We start from the raw sequence: 18,828 nt of genomic DNA, 5'->3' as shown, positions 1-18,828 counted from the left end.
AGGATCTTTGGGATTTTCTCTTCTGCCCACCCCCTCCTTCGCTCTCCTCCGCTCGCTGTTGCAGAATGCCAGATGGGTGCGGGTGCTGCACTCCACCGGGCCCCCGCACCAGGCACCGCCACCGCTGCAAGGCCAGCAGTTGTCCACCAGGTTCGATTTGAAACAAAACACAAGGCACCAACAGGTAAAACGTCCCAAGCTTTCGGTCACCCAAGCCCCACGTGACCTCAGACTTGCGATCGTGATCCCTGTCCCTGTTCCTGCCACTTCAGCCGGTCCTGGTTCAGAAAGGATTGTCTTTGGGTTGGGGAAAACTTCCTTTTTTCTTGTTTTCTGGGTGTTTTTTGTTTGTTTTTCTGTTTTAAAAGGGTCTAGGGGAGAAAGGGGTCTTCACGAGTGGTTTCTTGGCAGCCCCGTTGATCCCATGACAAGGCTGGGATCCTTTTATCTAAAACAACATGAGCCTGAGACATTTGTTCCAAGTCCTTTGACTATCCAAACAAACAAGAGTCACACTTCGCTCCACCAGTCAAACTGTCGTCAGATGCCTCACCCCACGACGGCCCCGTCAGAGGGGAGATTGCGCTCGCCGCCTTCCTGCCTCTCCAGAGGGGACCTTGCTGCACGGCTCTCCTTGGGAGTGGGACTGGAATCGGCTTTGGCCGAGGGGGGTGTGTGGCTTGCTCCTGAGTCGTATCGCATGGCGAGTGCATTATGCCGACCTCCTAGTGGGGGAACAAAGGGATCTGCCAGCCTCGGGGAAGGCGATTTAAAAATAAATAGAAGGTTTACCCCAAAGAGCCTTTCCTCACTTCTCAAAATGCAAGGGCAACATCTCGACAGCGAGAACCTGCCCTGAACGGATGTAGCTGCCGCACCGAGAGCGTCTGGGTGGACCAGAGTAGAGGGGGTAGATGCCTGGTATTTAGTTTTAGGAGGTCAGGAGTTTGCCTGCTGTTTTTGCAGCTGTGAATGTTGAGCAGAAAAAGCTTAAATGACATGGATTCCAGCCTCCCACTCCTGCGGCTGGCAAGAGGGAGGTTTTGTGTGTCCCATGCGGTGATTTTGTGTGTCAGGCTCAGCGCAGTGAAGAGCTGTGGAATGGCTCTGGGGAGTTCTGGGTGAAACGGGACCCCCAGGAGGCTGAAAGACAGAGCTGAAGGAGGAATACAGAGAGCTGGGTCTGGATATAGCCTCTTCTGACGCTCAGGCTGGGGCTTGAGGCTAAACCAAGGTTCAAGCAAGAAGACACCCATGTTCTGGGGGCTGGCAAATGTCAGGTACCTCACGAAACCACCCTTTTTTGAGGTATGAAGCCAAACAGAGGGCCTGGTCCTGCTTAGTGGAGTCAAGGGGACTGGCATATTTTTTATGTTAGATCATGCCCTATGCCCAGGGCAAGGCCTTCTTCCTGTCTTGGAAAACCCAGGCTGTGCTGTAAACTGTGTCCGTTGACTCTGATCTAGGCCGTCCTGACAGAACTCAGAGCACTTAAGCTTCGTTGCCTGGGTCATATCTATGTGTCATCTGCAGAATCCTCATCCAGGCATGGCTACCCTGAGGTTGTACTCTGAAATACAGCTGGCCAGTCTTTCTCCTGTTCCTCCTCCTTGGCATGGTCTGTGACTCTCCTTTCTCTACGTTCTACGCACAGGAATTCATGCAACATTGACCGCTTTCCCAGAGCGATTTCCCATTGCCAGTTCCATGACTAAGGGCTACAACTTGAAAAGAGGAGGGACGACTTCTGGGCCAAAGATTGCGTTGCAAGCCGTTGAGTCCTGGGGCTTAATGAGGTACTGCTTATCAGCAGAGCATGCTTATCTGGAGCACGCTGATGGAGTACCTGCTCCAGCCCCATCGTGAGCGAACATGTTTTACCACCCAGTTGCAAGGAGTTTGGAGCGTGCGCGCGGTCAGGCAGCACGGCTCAGCTGATGCGTGGTAACTTGCGAAGCCGCAGCAACTTTATCACTTCACAACATCCATACATAGCCACAGCCTTGAATCTTCTCAGGGGAAGAAAGGATGATGAGTTATTGTCCTGGGATTTTCTCTCTGTCTCCAGTCAGTGGGAAGTGGTATGTGGAACATTCATTTAATAAACCAGAGGGGAAAAGCTGTAGATCAGCTTCTCATTATTTCAGTGCTGGCTCGCGCCATCGCTTGGGTATGTGCCTGACAGTTCAGTATGTTATTTGAGGCCACTTAAGCATTCTGCAGAAATGATGCCACCTTCTTTTGAAAACATGGGGTTCTTCCAAGCAGGGAGGGCCTGCCTCTGTTAGTAGTTTCATCAGTGCCAATTCCTTCTCAATTTTAGGTGTCGGATAGCAAGAGACGTGCCTACTTTGGAGACCTGTTTCTACGGAGAGCCATCACTCCCGCAGGAAACCTTCTGGAGATGATCCTTCTGGTTTAGAGCCTATGTGATAAAGCAACTCTCTGTGAGTGAAAACGCACCATGGGGCTGGTTTGGAGGGGATGGCAGAGTCCCAGGTGGAACAAAACTGACATGAAGATCCTGGTGATGTGCACATAGACCTGGAGCCCCTGATTAAGGGAAGCAGCCCCCTTTTCTAGAAGGCAGGAGGGATTGTAGGTGACCACTGCAAATGTTTGTCCCCCCAGTAATTGCTGGTGTGTTTTGCCTACCTCCAAGAAGGGGTACTGGGCAATCAAGGTAGCAGGTGGATGACTGATCTATTACTGATGATTTCACTGGGAGTGGGAAACTGGAGAAGAGACCCCCACATCTTAGCCATCGGAGAACACGTTCTGGTCTTGTCTAAGGACTCCTTGTACATGAGGCTGCTGGGGAGGCTGGGAACAGTGAAATTTCCACACTGCCCCAGTGAAGGTTTAGTCTAAGTTTATTGCTGAGATTAAAAGACTGGAGAATATAAATTGTAAATGTGATGACTTAAGGGCTCATAAATTCAGTATACAGCCCTGTTCCACAGAGCACTTGTGTGCAGTGCAGCCTCGCTGCCTTGAGCTCACGAGTCTGTCCTTGCTCCTACTGCTCAAACCAATACTCGCCAAAGGGTCCTTCCACCCTGTCCTCGTTCCTGAGCTGGCGCGTGCGCATGCATATGCACAGATGCTTGTGAACACCTATACACGCACTGATCGGGGCGCCATCCTTTCTGTGCACCCTGTGGTTTCATGTGTGTAGCATTGCCTGTGTATAGGCATGCACTCCCTGCTGCTGTTTCAGCCCAGAAACCAGCACTGTGCTCGAGCAGCATTCGCCATCCGATTGTGGAAGAAGGCAGTGCATCACCTGAGAGTAGGGGCAGTCCCTCCTGTCTGGAGAGGTGTATGCATTTGCCTAGGGTCCAAATGTTCTTGCTTGGTGCTTGCAAAGGAGACCTATAGTCTTATCCATGTTTTTGTGTGGGGGCAATTAAACTGGCTGGATTAATTGCTCACAGTCACAGGGAGAGCTAGTAGAAGCAGCATTACCCCTTTTGGCTGCAGCAGAGACTGGTGGAGTTGGCAAGACGAAGCTCTCTACCAATGCATAAGCCCTCCCCGCCCCAATTTTCTCCTTACCCCAGCCTGTGTCCCCTGGCCCAGGGCTGGCTGCCCCCCCTGCCAGCGGAGTGCTGAAGACAGCTTTTCAGAGGAGTGTTCATGTGCCAGGCTGTTTCTGGGGTGAGCTGCAGATGGGATTTCTACAGGTGGGTCATGGCTGTCACTGAGTGTGCTGATGTGAAGGTCCAGGATAAAGTCCCTCAAATAAGTTGCTTAGGCGTAAACACCATTGAGAATATGTTATATTTTCCTCTTTTCCAATAAGGATGGAGAGTTGGAAACCAGCCTGCTTCTGGGGTCAGTCCAGCCTGCGTCAAGGACGTGGACTTGGGCTGGCGGCTCTAACTGAAGCCAAAGCGGGGATGGAGCATCTAGTGTCAACCTGCTGTCGTGCTGGGAGCAGAGCTTACGGCCACTGTCCAAGGAAGGAGAGCTGGATGCAAATCCTGGGGAGAAACCAGAAGACACCTCGGGGCACCTTTCTCTTCTCCCTCATCTTCGGCTGTGCAGGATTTGGTGCACCTTCGTGGATCAAGTACCAGCACGCAGTAGGTGAGGTGGAGTGGGCTTGGCTTGTAGTCAATGCAGACCTCGTGTCTCCCTGTCCTTGCGCAGGTGCTCAGGGGCCACTGTTTCAGGTTGTGCTGTGCTTTGGCTGGCTCAGGTTAAATCCCAGCCTGCGTCTCCGAAAGCAGAGGCCTGCGGTCCCCCGTGGACATAGCTAACGTGCACAGGCCCTGACCGCAATGGCATGCGTGAGTCAGCTCTGAATGCTCCTTTGTGCGCCAGAGCCCGCGTTCGGCGCACGACCAGAGGACTGACAGCCGTGCTCGCAAAAAATGCACGCGGGCCTCTCAGCAAAGCCAAGTTCTTGAGCTCCTACTGCATTTCTCTGAAGAAAATGGGTCAGGCCTCCTGGGTGGCATTGCTCAAAATTTCCCCTCTCCCAGGATCCAGGCTTGGGGAATGCAGTTTCGGCAGCGCTCAGGCCTCCTGGCTCAGAGGCGGCTGCTTGGCACCAGGCCTTTGGGCCGGTATAGGTGCTGAGGAGGAGTGATTTGCGTTGGATATAGCTGGTATTTGTCCGTTTTGGAGACCCGCTTTTATCTAATGACCAAAGGGGAAGGAAGAAGTTATTTTCTTAAAATCATTTTAAAGCGCTATAGCGCCCGCTCCCCTCCTGTACTGCTTTTCAGTATGACCAGGAGACTGTAAGCACAGCCACGTGAGTTCAGAGTAGTCCACCTGGTTGCCCAGCTGTGCGGACAAGGCCAGACCGTCCTGCGTTTTACTGCGCTGGCTTAAGTCTGCCTGGCCGACAAGAGCTGACAAGACCCTTTCCCCTTGCTTCCCTCTGTGCAGACCCTTGAAATCTTCTGCAAATTTCCCTGCAGCGTTTGTCGTTGGCCAGCGCCACGTTGCCGCCTTGGGTGAGCCACGGTAACTGCCCTTTGCTAGGGCCTGGTTCTGAAGGAGGAGCGGAGATAACGTTTTAACCGGCAAAAGCAGATGAAAAAGGTGATAAAGGAATAACGGCGGGGGGGGGGGGGAAGGCGCGCGGGGAGGAGGAGCGCGGAGGTGCGAGGCTGCGCGTTGTACTGTGTTTATGCGTAAACCGGCGCGCTTATCGCTACCCAGAGGTAAGCACGCGCGTGCGCTCCGCGCGCCTGCTAATATCTCCTGAAACAACGGGCGCTCCTTGACGCGGGGAGCGTCGCCGGAGCCTCCCCTTCAGATGCGGCTTCGTTATCAGCTCGCAGCAGGCGTTCCCATCTAATCAGGGATCTGAACCCCCCCGCCCCGCCGCCACCCCGTGGGGGGCTTTCAAAGCGTTCCCGTGAGCCCTGAGTCTGCAATCCCTCTCCGAGGAGCGGGGGCACGAGGGCCAAAGGGTCTCCGGAGGCGTTATCCCGCGCGGCGAGCCGGCTTCACGCCTCGGAGGCGGCAGGGCGATGTCGGCCTGGGGACCGGCCCGGAGGAGGGCGGCGGGAAGCGGCGCTCGTCCCGGGGGCGACGCCAGGGGAACGGGCCGGCCCTTCGCCTGCCGTGAGGAGAGGGCACGGCCAAGAGCCGCAGCGAAGCGCCCCCCACGGCGTGGGGCGGGCGGGCAGAAAGCGCCGTTTCAGCCCCGTCGGATGCGGCGGCGGCAGGTCGGGGGGGGGGGCTGCGCTGCACGCGGGCGACCGGCCCGCCGCCTCGGTGGCAGAGGTGGCAGCCGGGGCCCCTTTCACTTTTATTTGCTTCTGTTTTTTTTTTTTTTTTTTTAAGGAAGGCCCCAAGAGCGAAAGGCTTTTAAAAAGCCCTTTTCTACCTTCCGCTCGCTAGAGCCGGCACGCAACGTCCGCTGGTCTTGGGCGGCTCGTCGCTGCAGGCAGCTCTCCGCAGCTAATTAATTTGACAGCGCCGGGGCTGCCTGCCTTTCTCCCCCCAAAAATCAGTTCAGGAGATGCACGTTTCCCCTTCTCCTCCCGCAAACTCTGCGGCGAGGTGGAAGGGGGCGAAGGGCCGCCGAGGGCCGGCGCGGGGCCGGGCCGGGGAGCCTGGCGAGAGGGGGATTAACGCGGCGGAGGCAGAGACGCCGCTCCTCCCGGGGGGGCCGGCGGCGGTGGGAAAGCTCGATCGCCCAGCGCAGCACCGCTTGCCTCCCTCCCTCCGGCCCCGCTGCCTGAGGACCCTCTGCCCCCGCGAGTTGTCACCCCCCGCCGGGGCCGTGGCCGGGGTGGGGTCGGGGGGGGGGAATTGGCCGTCAGGGCTGTGGCAGCGTTTTTTTCATTTGCATCTCTAACGAGCCCCCTCCAGAAGGGGCTGCGAGGGCGCGCGGTGGGGAGGCAGGTGGGAATTTTGGCTGCGGCGCGGAAACGGTGCCCGGCGAGGGCAGAGCTGTTAGTTCGAAAGGGAGGTCGGCGAGGAGTTTTGAGGGTGGAGGGGGGGGAAATTTGGCTTTTTTTTTTTTTTTTGCAGTGAGATCTACAGCAGTTATGATTTTTTTTTTTTTTTTTTTTTGCAGTCTCCTTAACCCAGGTTAAGGTCTCAGCGCAGGGAGAGTGCCGGCCGGCGGGCGCGAGGCCGCCCTGCCGCTCGCCCCGGGAGCTGCCGCCCCGTACGGCGCTGGGGAGGCTGCACGGCTTGCGAGCGGGTGCCAGGGTCCCAGCCCCGGTGGGGGGGGGCTGCCGGGATCACACCCCTTCCCGGCAAACGCTCCAGCAAGAAGAGGATCCCTGAGGAGACGTCTCCCTGCCGTGCTTGTTGTCCGTCTGGCTCCGCTGCCGGGTCCGGAGACGGGTCGAGCCACGGCAGGGCCCGTCAGTCTGCAGCTCCTGGAGAACACCCTTTTCGGGAATGGGAAACAGCCGTCCTCAGGACACGGTGGTGTCAAGACACCTGGCCAGGCTGGGCACAACCTCCTGAGGATTATTTCTGTAAATACCTCCATTTGGCCCCTATCACCTCCTCAGATCTCTATTGAAATGCCCTTCTATTAATAAATAACTCCCTTCGCCATTACCCCGTCTGCACAGCTCACGTTGAAGTAACTGGGAATTTGGGTTTGGTTTTTATAGGCATTAGAAATAGATTTTATCTTTATTAAGGGTTCTCTCTCCACCGCCCCAACCTTTGCTCCATTGCACGGAGCGAGCCGGCGGGCTGGCGCGCGCGGGACGCCGCCGCTGCCCTTCCCTGCCGCCTGCCTCACCCCGGGGCAGAGGAAAGAGACTCGCGCCCTCTTTTCGGCTGGTGAAGAATGGGTTTAAAAGGGGACAGGTTCCCCCCTCTTATGCACTGATAACCTGTGAGTAAGCCTCCATATCATGGCATAGAGCACTTGAGAAAACAAGGGGAAAAAAAATCGGAATGAAGAATATTTAAGAACTTGTGTATCTCAAAGATGTAGTTCTCAGGGATTTGGCTTTTTTCTCTGTGGGAGGGAGACTTTTGGCTTGGGAGATATCTATAAGGAAACTTCCTTGAATGCCATCATGATGCTGAGCCCCCACATGAATTTGGGGGAGATATTTTTTTTTTTTTTTAGCTGTGGGTTACAAACAGTCCCTGGAAAATATTTGAGTTTTGAAGTACATCAGTTGGTGGTGATTGGGCAGGGAAGTCACAGGACGGCGTTTCTACCCGCTGGTTGGATGGGAGCACGGTTTCTGGCAGCGAAATCAGTGCATGTAAATTAGAATTGTGGTTTCCATGAATACTATCATATATGGATTTGAAGCTGATTTTCCAAGCGCAGTCATGCCAGGAAAACTTGTGCTCTCAAATAGCCCCAGGCAGCAAACACAAGTGACACAAACATGGTGAGGGTGAGTTCATTTACGACTGCGACTGTTTAAAAAAAAATATTTGTAAAATTTGCCTTCCCTGCTGTTCCTCCCCTGTCCCCTTCCTCCTCCTCTTGCAGCTATGCAGGCGTGAGCTATGAGGTTTGGTATCCGGTGTTACGCAGTGGCTAGCACCCCGCTCCTCGGAGGATGCATGCCGAGCCCGGCGTGCACCTGGGCCCAGGCGGTCGGGTAAGGTTCTCGCAGGGTGGGGACTGGATTCCTTCCCGACCCCTTTCGGCAAACAGCTCCTGCCCCGGAGCGGCGCGTTCCATTAGCCTTATCTCTGCGCACAAAGCAAAGCTATAAATGTTATTGGCCATGAAGTTATTCAGCCCCTTCGCAGTTATGCATATGCAAAATACGCTGTACTTCTTTTAAAAATTGGAGCTGCTCTACTACGAGATGAGCGTTTAAAGATTTTTTTTTAAATAAATGAAATCTCTTAAGAAAATACACGTACGTTTACAAATAGCTAAGTTAATAGCGTTGCATCCGTATAGACGATATATCTGTTACTACAAGTAAATAACCACAGTGTTGCTGAAGAGGTGAATATAATCTTGCTCTAGAGGTGGCTAAACCGAGGCACAGGGCAATGACCTGACTGATCCATGCAGTCAGCAGCGGAGAAAATGAGTGAAAAGGGACATGCGGGACCTTGCGTTGCAGAGCCTCGCTGGGACGTGCGAGGCCAGCAGCGCGGAGGCACGCAGCCCCAGGAAAGCTGGGGCACAGCTCAGCCCTCCTTTGCGCTGCGCTGCCCTTGTCGTGGGGATGCATCGTCTGCCTTGCCTTGCAAGGAGGTACCCCCCCGAGGACGAAAGGGCCCTGGGGCACTTTGTGTCCCCCGGTGGAGGACACGCGGCCATTGGGACTGGCAAACCTGCCAAGCAGTCCAGCTGGCACGGTGCAGACCTGCTCACCTCGGCATGGGTGAGCGCTCAGGGCGGAAGCAAATCTAGCTCTTTGCGCTACCCGAGCGTTGCAGTGGGCCAGCCTGCAGTGATGAAAAGCTGCTGAGGTCGCTGATCGCCCCGAAAGGCGCCCTCAGCCGTGGCAGTGCTTGCACCCCAGGGGTCTGCGGCGCGGTTGGAGTGAGGCGGCTGCGCCTGCATCGGTGCTTGTGGGGGCAGATCCTCCTCTCCCAGTTCCCCCACAGCACTGGGAAGCTGGCCGCCCTGGCATGCCGGTGGCCTTCGGCAGAGATCAGATTTTCAAAGCTCAAAAGGTCCCATTGCCTTCTTGTGGAAGTTCGTAAAATGAGTTCTGGTTCGTGACTGTTGTCATTTTGAGCCATTTCTTTCCTAGGGATGACTCAGCTTCAGAAAGGCAGGCCGTTCTTTTGTTTTCCCAGACAGCAAGGCAAATATGATGATATATAAAGGGATGGAAGACCCGTTATGTATCTCTGACCTCCAAAGCTGGAGTAAGCAGTTCCCCCATCTGTGGCATATCTCATATTTTATTAGGCTTATATGTGGGCTACACTTGCTTGTATCAGACATCCTCTGTTTTTTTCCCCCACACTGTCTCTTAATGGCTCAGATCAAGACCTTTGCGATGCTTCAAGCCAGCTGGGCCTGTAAATCTCTGGACGCTCCAGGCAGCAGCTTCCAATTTCTCCGTCCCGTCCTCTTCCCCCGCTCCCTCCGGAGAGAGGCAGCTCTTTGCAGAGGGCAGAGGTGCCAGGGAGACGAGGAGATGCTGGCACGCGTGCCGCAGTCAGCCGGGCCAGAGCTGGCAGCGGCGCTTTCTCCAGGAAGCGAATGCAAGACCCTCGCCAGCTTCTGTCCCGCGTTTCAACTTCCGCAGCCCGACATCAAACATGTCACTGCAGCCTGAGCCCCCACAGGCCTGACAGAGGAGCAAAAGGAGAGGGCTGGAGGCAGCAGATCCTAATCTTTATTAAATAAGAACAAAGCTTATGCCGGCTAATGAGAAAAACAAACCGATGAAAGATCCGGCGAGCTCTTCAGAAGGACACAAAGAAATTCTCTCTGAACAAGAGCATGCTAAAAATATTCCGGAATATTTATTTTGCTGGCAATGGCTTCATAGGCTCCAAATTTGATACCGGCTCTTTGGGGATTGGCATGGCCATGCCAGCAAATTCAGAGGAGGGTGCTTTGCTCTCTGCACAGCTTCCACAGCCATGGCAGAAATACCTACACAGCCAGAAAGGGCAGACTATAAACCATCACAGCACCATGCGATGACGGCTTGTTCCTATACCTTTCATTGGTGAAAAGACAACAGGGCATCTTGCTGTCATGTTTCAGCATCCTGTTTGGAGTTTGTGTGTAAGAGGCAGAGATGCTACTGGTACTTTCTCAGGTTTCCCTCGCTTTCTCTACGTAGGTTCTCCGAGACACATCAAAGGCGGCAGGCAGAAAAACTGGGAGCTGTGGTTATCTTATTCAGCTTGAGTCATGCATGTTCCCTCAAAGTGTTTCTGCGGCTGCGGGGCCTCGGCAGCTCCAGGTCTCCTTTCTGCAGTAAGCCACCATGTACGAAACTGCGATTGGCAAAGATATGGGCATCTACTGTAACCAAACCCAAAACCACGTTAAGGTGACCAGATTGTGTGGACACCGAACTGAAAGTGCAGCCCGTGTCTTGGAAAACCGGCCAGGGTCAGGAGTCTTTTGGGAGGCTGCGATCCAACCTAGTGTGGACCAACAAGCCGAGGAGGTGGGATGCCTGTACGCTGTCACGGCGGGAGCTTGCAGAGCTTTGCCCAGCCCTGCCAGTCGGGTCCTGCTGTCCTTGCTGCCTCCTGCAGACCCTGGCGACCTCTTCCCAGCCCCATACCGTCAGGGATCGTCAGCAGGGAGTGATGTCAGCTGCAACTTTGGATCAGCCAATCCACCGGGTACAGGCGGGCGACTGCAGGATGCGCTCAGAAGTCACGTCCCAGCTTCACGACTGGCTCATCTTTGCTGAACAGGCTGAGCCCAAACTCCAGCCTTGGCTGCTGCTGAACTTGACTGAAAATGCTGGTTCTAAGGGCAAAAGCAATGCAGAAATGAAGCCTGCAGTTCCTCCTCTGCCCCTGTCTTCAGTGACCATGAAACCTCAGACTCTGCTCTTTTAATGTGCTGTGGCTGAACTTGCTGCCAGCAGGTCAAAGGGAACATAATTTACTCGGGCTTTGATGCATTTGATACAGTTTGAGGTGAGAAGGGGCGGGGGGCAGCAGGAGACAGAGGGGATAAGTGATGGCAAAGGAGGAAGGACTTTGCCTGTTTATATTAGAACTGGATTAGTATGAAGATGACAGAGCCATTTTCTAGCCAAGAGGGACTTAGAGATAACCAAGAGGGTTTTGACTGGAGCAGAGGGGTTCTGCTTGCTTAGATCGGCGTGGTGGGTAGGAGGCAGCCTGAGCATTTGTCTGCAGGCCCCTTTTTATCTCTTTCTCTGATTAGGAGATTGGAAAGAGGAGGGGGAGGGCAGTGTTTGTATTCTGTATTGCCTGGAGAATCCTTTAATGCTCAGGCAGGACCATGGGAGAGTCAGAATTCCCTTCCTGGCAGCCAAGTCCCATCATATTTGCATTTCTTTAACACCTTCATCAGCTTACAGCCCTTTACCAACAGCTTAATGAAGCCTCCCTGCCCACTCTCCCTGCATGACGGAGTTACAAGGCATGGAGCAGGTAAGGGATCCAGTGCATGTGACACCACGGATGGCTTTTTCGGAGCGAGAGCCCAGAGGTACCAGTTCCTTGGCCTGTGCCCAGCGCACGAGGGAGCTTGTAAATGCAGAGACTGGAGGATAGACTGAAATAAGGGGAAGGCAGCTCTTATCTTACATTGGTTCTGGATTGCTTTTTCACAGCAAGCTGGTCCAGACCTTCTTGCCAGCAGCTGGAGGCTCTGTCTCCACTAGCATTGGGCAAACAAGAGAAGAAATCACCCCAAAATACTGTAAATCACCCCATCTCCCTGCCCTTCTCCACTCCTCTAGTGACCAACATCAGCCTTTGATGGAGCGGGGGGCAAGTGCCTGGTGGTGTAGGCTTTTCTACAGGTATCTGAGCTGTATCTTGAACAGAGGCTTCATTCATGGCAGCATAGGACTGAATTAAAAGGGGACCCAGCAGCTTCTGCAGACAGCCCCTGCTGATGGCAGTGCTTTTGGGTTACATCACGCATCTTGTTGGGCTGTGAGCGTTTGGGCTGGGGGCTGATGCTTTAAAACACAGGTTATTTTCCCCTTTTTTGGAAGGGGTGCAGGGGAGGGAAAGAGCCACATCCCTTATCGGAGCCGAAATATTTTACTCTCCAGCTTTCGTCTTGACTGACTGATGTTTACGCAGGGGCGAATGGGCTGGGAGGAAGCAAAGCGATGTGGCTGCTGTGGTTTCAGTTCTCACTCGACCTCGCTACTGAGAAACTGGACCTGTGGTTTTGCTTGTGGCTGATGGGAGAGGAAAGGTCTCTGGATCAGATGCGTGCTGGGGAGGTTCTCCCAGGCCAGCCAAGGGGCTAGAAATGCTGATAGGGGGCTTGGGGAGCAAGGAGAGAAAACCAGACCCCCCCCCCAAACCCCCCACTTCAGAAGCTCCCAGTGCATTAATATTCGCTACGGCGCGAGGGGTGTAAATTCGCCGCTATCTCCTTGGAGTTTTCCGTTTATGCCATTCATTTCACATAGATGTCACTACTGCCTTAGGAGCACTCCTCCGAGCCAGCCGCTTAAATGGACCTAGTGCATTATAGTAATGGAGTAACTGTATAAAAACAATGAAATCCAATCTCTTTAAACTGATTTGATGTCTGCCTGAACCACAACATTTCCTGCTAATGGCTTCCTTCATTTTGTAACCGTGATCTCCACCTGATCAGATTACAGCTGTTTTTAATTACAAAGCTAATAGAGTTTGTAGGCAGTGTCAGGCGGACGGCGCATGCCTGGGGTAGGCGCAGGCTGGAGGGGAGCCGGGGGGGGGGGAGCGCGAGGGGGCTCTGGGTGACTGTGCTAACACACTCAGCCCATCAAGCCGACTGTCAAAACACTGGGAGTAGGGGGCAGCTAGAAGGGACGCTGATATTTTTAGGCACGGAGCCAGCGCGCTGCTCTCCCGGGCCGGTTTGCGCGCGAGCAGGCAGCCCTGGGTTTTGTTCCTTCGCGGCGCGCCGGGCGCCTTGTCACCTGGCCGCCGGGGCCCGGGAAATTCGTGGCGTGCGGGGTGCCGATGCCAGGCGATGTGGGGGCGTTGCTCAGGAAGGCGTGAGCGGAGGCTGTTTGGCCCCGGGGCCGCAGGGTGGGCGCCGGGGCAGCAGGAAGGCGCGAGAAGGGCAGAAGCAGCTTCTCGGTCGTGGACTGTAAAAAGACCAAGGGAAGATTAAAAAAAAAAAAAAATCAGTTCAATGTGAGGGTGCTTGGTGCCGTCTGACTTCTGCAAGTGACGGTGCAGGAAAGGGCATTGTGGAGGACTGACAGTGGAAAAAGCCCTCGAGATTGATGTCTTTCTTATGGGGTAGCGGAGCCAGCTGCAGGGTTAGCTGCCTCCCCCTTGGCGCGGGCAGCAAACCCCAGGAGCCGTCACCATGGCTCGGCCTCGTCCCTTGGGGCCTGGTTTTGGCCAGCGGTTCGTTTCTGTACCGACTGCTCCTTCCCTCGGGGTTCGGAGCGCTGATCGGGATAGCCCTGGGGAGAGAAGCTGTTGGCAGGAGCTATTCCCAAACAGCGCTCTCCAGGGATGCCCGTGTTCGGCAGCGAGCAGAGCACGTACGGATGCTGCGGGCGAGCCCCAGCGTGACTTCCTGACGGCGGAAAAGGCCTACGCTGTGTTACAGGTGGTGCTGGGCAGCTAGCGTCGATGTTTGGGATTCAGCTGAGGTTGGGCTCAAGCGAACGTCAGCAGAGAACCAGGGCAGGGCTTGCGTGCGTTGGCACCAGCGCCAGCCTCTCACGCCGTGCCGACGTCCCTCTCGCCCGTGTGCTCGCGGAGCTGCTCTCGTAGCTCCCGAAGCGTAACGTCCGGCAAGCGGGCTGCTTTTGTGGCAATTAATTGCACTTTCACTGCCTGGGGAAGGGTGACAGCACTTCTGAGGAGGCTTCGTGGTGAATTGCTGGTGAGAAAAGCTCCGACTCTGCCTAAGCGTAAAGCAGGAATAACTTGTCCAACCTTGTTGGCCAGGCTGCTCTACTGACCCTTCTTGGTAGGTGACCGCGGTCAGTGGGGTCTGTGCTAAAGCTGCCTCGGGTGCCCCGCTCGATCCACCCTGCCGTTGGTGGATGTTCGTCCTCGCTGTCCTCGCTGCCAGCGCTGCAGATGTTTGGTTACACCCCAGCCTTGTAAATGATTTAGGGTCCACATCAAGAGCGCATCAATTATTTACCCTGGGACTTAATTATTTAGCTTGACAGGAGTCTCTCTCCTTAATTTCATTGTGGCATTGTCTTTTCGGTCTCTCCTTTCACAACAGAGCTGTGGACGCTGCTGCGAAGGCCTCGTTGTCACGTGCTTCGGCTCCTTCCCAATACTGGCCAAACTCATCCGTTTGCCCCCCTTCCCTTGGCGAGGGAGGAGGCCCGCCCCGAGACGTGCCTCCAGGGCAAGGCGAGGGTTTGGGCCCAAGCGCATCGCTGCCTTGCTCTGCGCTGGGGACGGGGCTGTCGGTGAGCCGGCTGCTGGGGGTGGATTTTGCTGGCTCACAAAGTCCGTCCTGCCGCTGGGTTGCCCACCGGCAGCCAGCGAAAAGGCTTTCTCCAGCCGGCTGCCTGGCGTGCTCTTCCCAGGCCCTGGCGCTTTGCTCCTTTCTTCCACCCTCTTTTCTTCTCTTTCCACCTTTTCCTCTATCTGAACTGTTAAACCGCGCGCCTGGTGCAGATTTTTACAGTAACTCAAGCCTCTGAGAATTGTTAATGCTGGGCTGTTTTCACAGCGACATTAATATGCCCTGCAAAAATGCCAAGTATCAGCAGTCAGTCATGTGCTGCTCGGAGGCTGCGGTTCACGCCAACGGAGGGAGCTGGGCCGCGGGGAGAGCGAAAAGCAAGGACGCGGCCGCGTTGCAGGGGCACAGCCCAGGCAAATACGGCCCCGGCTTTGACAGGATTTCCTCTCCGCGCCATCTCTTTGCAGTGTCTTGGTATGTCTTGAAACATGTTTATTTTTCAACCCTTAAAATTACCTTTTCCTAAAATAAATAAATGAAACTAATACCAGGAGCCTAGGATTTTAAAGCAACACTACAATAACAAAGCAGTGTGCGCAGATCAGTTGTCACCAGCAACCCTACGATAACAAAATAATACACGCAGCCCGATGCAACTCTAAAAAAACCACTATGTGCATGCGAGAGAGGAAATATATTTTCCAGCTTCGGGCTTAACAGGACATTGTTCTGCAGTAGACGCAGGGGCTGGAAGGGGGATGTAATAACCAAAACACCTTGAGCAACGTGACTTTAATGTTACGCGTGAGGCAGGGTCGTAGAACGCGCAACAAACAGTGCTTCGTTAGCACGGGTTTTAATAGCCTGGAAAAGGAAAAGAAAGCGAGGTTTTGAGATGAAACAGGAAGTTCCCTTGAATCCTGGAGCCTTTGAAGAATTGTCAAAGGAATGAGAAGTCTGTATGTTTAAAAAGGCTCTGAGCTGCGGAGACAGAGGGGGCAGGGGGACACGGGGAGGGAGGCATCGAGCACAGACCTTCTCGAATCCCACACTCCGCTCTTTGTTCCCTTTTTTTTTTTTCTTCTTTAATTATTTGAGGCTTTTTCAGCACTTTCTTTTTTTTTTCCACACTTCCCCCCCCCCAACACGCACACCGGTACGTTCTCTGCGGCTAGCAGGAGTTTGGCAGGGCGAGAGCGAAGCCCCGGTCGCAGGGCGCGCTGCCGCCTGCCCGCCCGCGCGCCCCTTGCAGCTGAGCAGGCAGCGGAGGCAGTTCTGAGCTCCAGGCTCTGCTGGCGCCCGACGTGCAAAACCATCCGTTTGAGGAAGTGTTTCTGGAGTTTGCAAGGGGTTTGGTTAACTTTCTGTATTTCTTCTGCCCCTTTCCATTTTTTTGTGTGTTGAAGGAGCGGATGGGCGATGCCTCCCGTTCCCGGGGTGCAGCCGGGCCGGCCGAGAGTCACCGAACAGAATTGCTGTACCGTTTCTGACCCGTTTTCTCAGCATCCCGGATACAAATATGCTGAAAAAGACCCTTTGGTGATTGGGTTTGGGTTGTCCCTTCACTAGTGGGAATCTGGTTGCCATCCAGCTGGCTGGCAGGGCTGAGTTTGAAGGCCTGGCGCGTGGCTGGCGAGGGCGCTGGGTTTGCAGCGGGCTTTTGGCAGCAGTTTATCCGGAGGGGTGTCTGCAGCCGGGGCCTCCAGCGCATCTCCGAAGGGAAGGGGTTTCCTTCCCTTCTGCGCCAAGGCGGGGAGCACCGGGGGAACGGGGTCTGCCCTTTCCCGGGGTGGCGGGTGGGGGGAAAGCGGGGACGGCGAGCCGGTTTTACCCCTCGCAGCACGCGCGTGCCCCAGCGCCTTGCAGGTGCCCGGGAACGACGAGCCGCGGAGGAGAGGGCCTCGAGGGGAAGAGCCAAGAGGCTGTCACGAACGCGCGCTCTCCTCGGCGCTCGTCGGACGCTGGGGACCGAATTTAGCCTGCTGCGAGTCTGCTGAAGTCACCGGGGAACGCGTTTGGCCTCCGGTGGCTCCATTGTTTCGGCTCGGTGAGTCAGAAGCAGCCTATTCTTATCTGCGCGCGGTGGGGCGCTGAGAGCCGCCGCTCTGCGAGGCCGCCCCGAAAGCGGCGGGACTCGGCCCCGGCGGCGGGGCCGAGCGCGCAGCGGGCCGCGGGAGGAAGCGTCTTGACATTTGCGTTAGAGATGGAGGCAGGTTCGGCGTGGGTTCGCCGGCGGCGCTCGCCGCTGCGGGCGGAGGGGAAGGCGACGGCGAGGTTCCCTGACCATTCGGTCGCGCCGCTTGGAGTTCCTCAATTTTTTGGCCGCCCGAGAGGGAAGCTGTGGCTCTGGAGCGGGCACGTGGTGTCGAAGGGGACTTCACGCCGCTTCCCGGCCCGGTGAGAAAGGGAGCCCGTGCTGGAAATGTCCCCCCCCAAAAAAAAAAAAAGCAAAGCACCGGCCGCATCCCTGCGCTGCCCTCGGCTCCGCCGTCGGCGCGGCTTTGGGAAGGAGGGACGGCCGGAGCGCGGGAAATTCGGGAGCAGGTGGAAAGCTGTGATTTTTTTTTTTTTCTCTTTCTTTCCCCGCTCAGGGAAGGCGAAGCCGGCCGCTCCCCTGCGCGGGTGGCTTCGGTCTCGGAGGGGGTGATCCTTAAAAACCAAGCCAACGAACGCACCCGCGACGGTCCAAGCCAGCCGCCCCCGGGGCCGCGGCGCCCGGCTCCGTGGGCAGCGCGGCCCCCCGCCCCGAGGCTGCCGGTCGGGCACCTTTCGCCGGGGCTGAGCAGGCTGTACCGCGAGCGCCGCGGGCGCTGTGCCTCGCAGGCCCCGGGGGAGGCCCGGCGGGGAGCGGGGGCCGCCTCGCGCCTCCGGCCGGCCTCCGGCCGGGGTGAGGAGCGGACCCCCGGCAGCTGTGCGCGGGGCTCGGACCCCGGCCAGGTAACTACCTAACGAGCCCGTTTGAATCGCTCCCGTCCCTGCCAAAGGGGTGGGATCGGCGGAGGTGGGGGGGGGGAGGCGATGCTTTTGTTTGCCGTAATGAACCTGTAATTATGCTACATTTCTTGGGTTTAGCAGCATTTTTTTTCTCTTTTTTTTTTTTTTTCTTCTGGCGTGTGTGTTGTTCTCTTTGTATTGACAGATTTATGGCCGGGATACCCTGCTGCACCGGCAGCCGTACGGCACGGCGCGGAGACCGTCTGCCTGCCGCCGGCTGCGAGAGGTGCGGGGCGGGGGGCGGGATGGGGGGGCTTTGCGCTACCCCCAGCCCCTGAAGGGTTAAATAAATACATTACACTTAATACAAACAGCCGAGGCGCCACCTTTCCGAAGGTCACTGGCTTCAGCCAAAAAAAAAAAAAAAGGGAGGGGGCAAAAAAAAAGGGGTTTTTTGAGCTCCAGGTGAATTTAAAAAAAAAACAAAAAACAAGTAGGGAATGATTAAACTGAATAAATAAATAAATAACACACACCAGATTTCAGCTCCGAGGCGCTCAATAAAATTACACTTTGAAATGCAAGGATTAAGCAGGGTAGGTGACAAGGTAACTTTGTTAACAGGCTAATCTCTCGCCTTAACAGAGACAGGGGATTTACATGTGACTGCACAAAACTGCTTTATGGTCTCTTTTTCAGGCTGGAGATGGTAGGAAGGGGGCAGGATGAGATGGGACAGGGGTGGTTGTTTAAAAGCCACTTGTAAGACGGGCTTAAACTGGGATTTTTCTGGTGTGTATGTGTGTGGGTTTTTTTTTTCTTTCTTTTAAAGCAAGTCTGCACAGAAGTGTGTCACCAATAATCAGCAGTTTCCAAACAGTTCAGGTAGGGGATGCTGACGATGTCGTGTGATGATGAGTAGTTGGGTCAAGGCTTTGGTGGTGCCATTTCTCCCGGGATGGTTTTATCTGCCTTCTTGTGAAAAACCAACCAGCTGTACGGATTATTCAAAATGTCATTTCAGCACTTTCTTTGCCCTGTGCCTTTCTCCTGGATTCCTGCACTTCTCCACCTGGGGACGTTTGAAATCTAAATCCAAGTCACTTTTTTCAAATGGCCCCTCTGTTCTCTGTGAACCAAAAAAAAAAAAAAAAAAGAAAAGGAAAGGAAAGAGTTCCAGGTCATTAAATTCCTGTTTGTTACTAAAATGTGACAGTGAAGGCAGGATGAATCTGAAATGAGACCCAGATGCACCCATGTGGGTATGTTCGTGCAAACTGTGCAGGGCCTGCTTAAATGTGCTACGCGGTCCGGGCACCCGCTGCCATTGCACAAGGCCAGCTCGTCCTTGCTTTGCATTTATCTCTCTGAATAGTTAGCGCAGATCTTCAGGG

General features: G+C 55.1%; 1 protein-coding gene across 7 annotated transcripts in view; it reads left to right on the top strand.

Moving 5' to 3' along the window:
* Positions 1 to 16,284, top strand: part of LOC104140515 (uncharacterized) — a 96,707-nt gene extending 80,423 nt beyond the window's left edge. For 6 of the 7 annotated variants that reach the window (XM_068907157.1, XM_068907155.1, XM_068907152.1 and 3 more), the window contains 7 exons: positions 3 to 184; positions 1,655 to 1,796; positions 2,324 to 2,447; positions 3,806 to 4,092; positions 4,903 to 5,058; positions 6,548 to 8,060; positions 9,417 to 11,529. In XM_068907157.1, coding sequence (XP_068763258.1) covers positions 3 to 161 — 159 coding nt within the window. In that variant the 3' untranslated portion in view covers positions 162 to 184; positions 1,655 to 1,796; positions 2,324 to 2,447; ... (2 more) ...; positions 6,548 to 8,060; positions 9,417 to 11,529. Of the gene's footprint in view, positions 1 to 2; positions 185 to 1,654; positions 1,797 to 2,323; positions 2,448 to 3,805; positions 4,093 to 4,902; positions 5,059 to 6,547; positions 8,061 to 9,416; positions 11,530 to 14,767; positions 14,975 to 15,906 lie in introns of those variants that run through there. The other variant, XM_068907153.1, reaches the window with a different exon arrangement.
* Positions 16,285 to 18,828: the final 2,544 nt, after the last annotated feature.

The sequence above is a fragment of the Struthio camelus genome, chromosome 14 (genome assembly GCF_040807025.1).
Source record: "Struthio camelus isolate bStrCam1 chromosome 14, bStrCam1.hap1, whole genome shotgun sequence".
Lineage (NCBI taxonomy): Eukaryota > Metazoa > Chordata > Aves > Struthioniformes > Struthionidae > Struthio > Struthio camelus.
The sequence above is the reverse complement of the archived record's forward strand: the minus strand, read 5'-3'. Positions and strand labels throughout refer to the sequence as shown.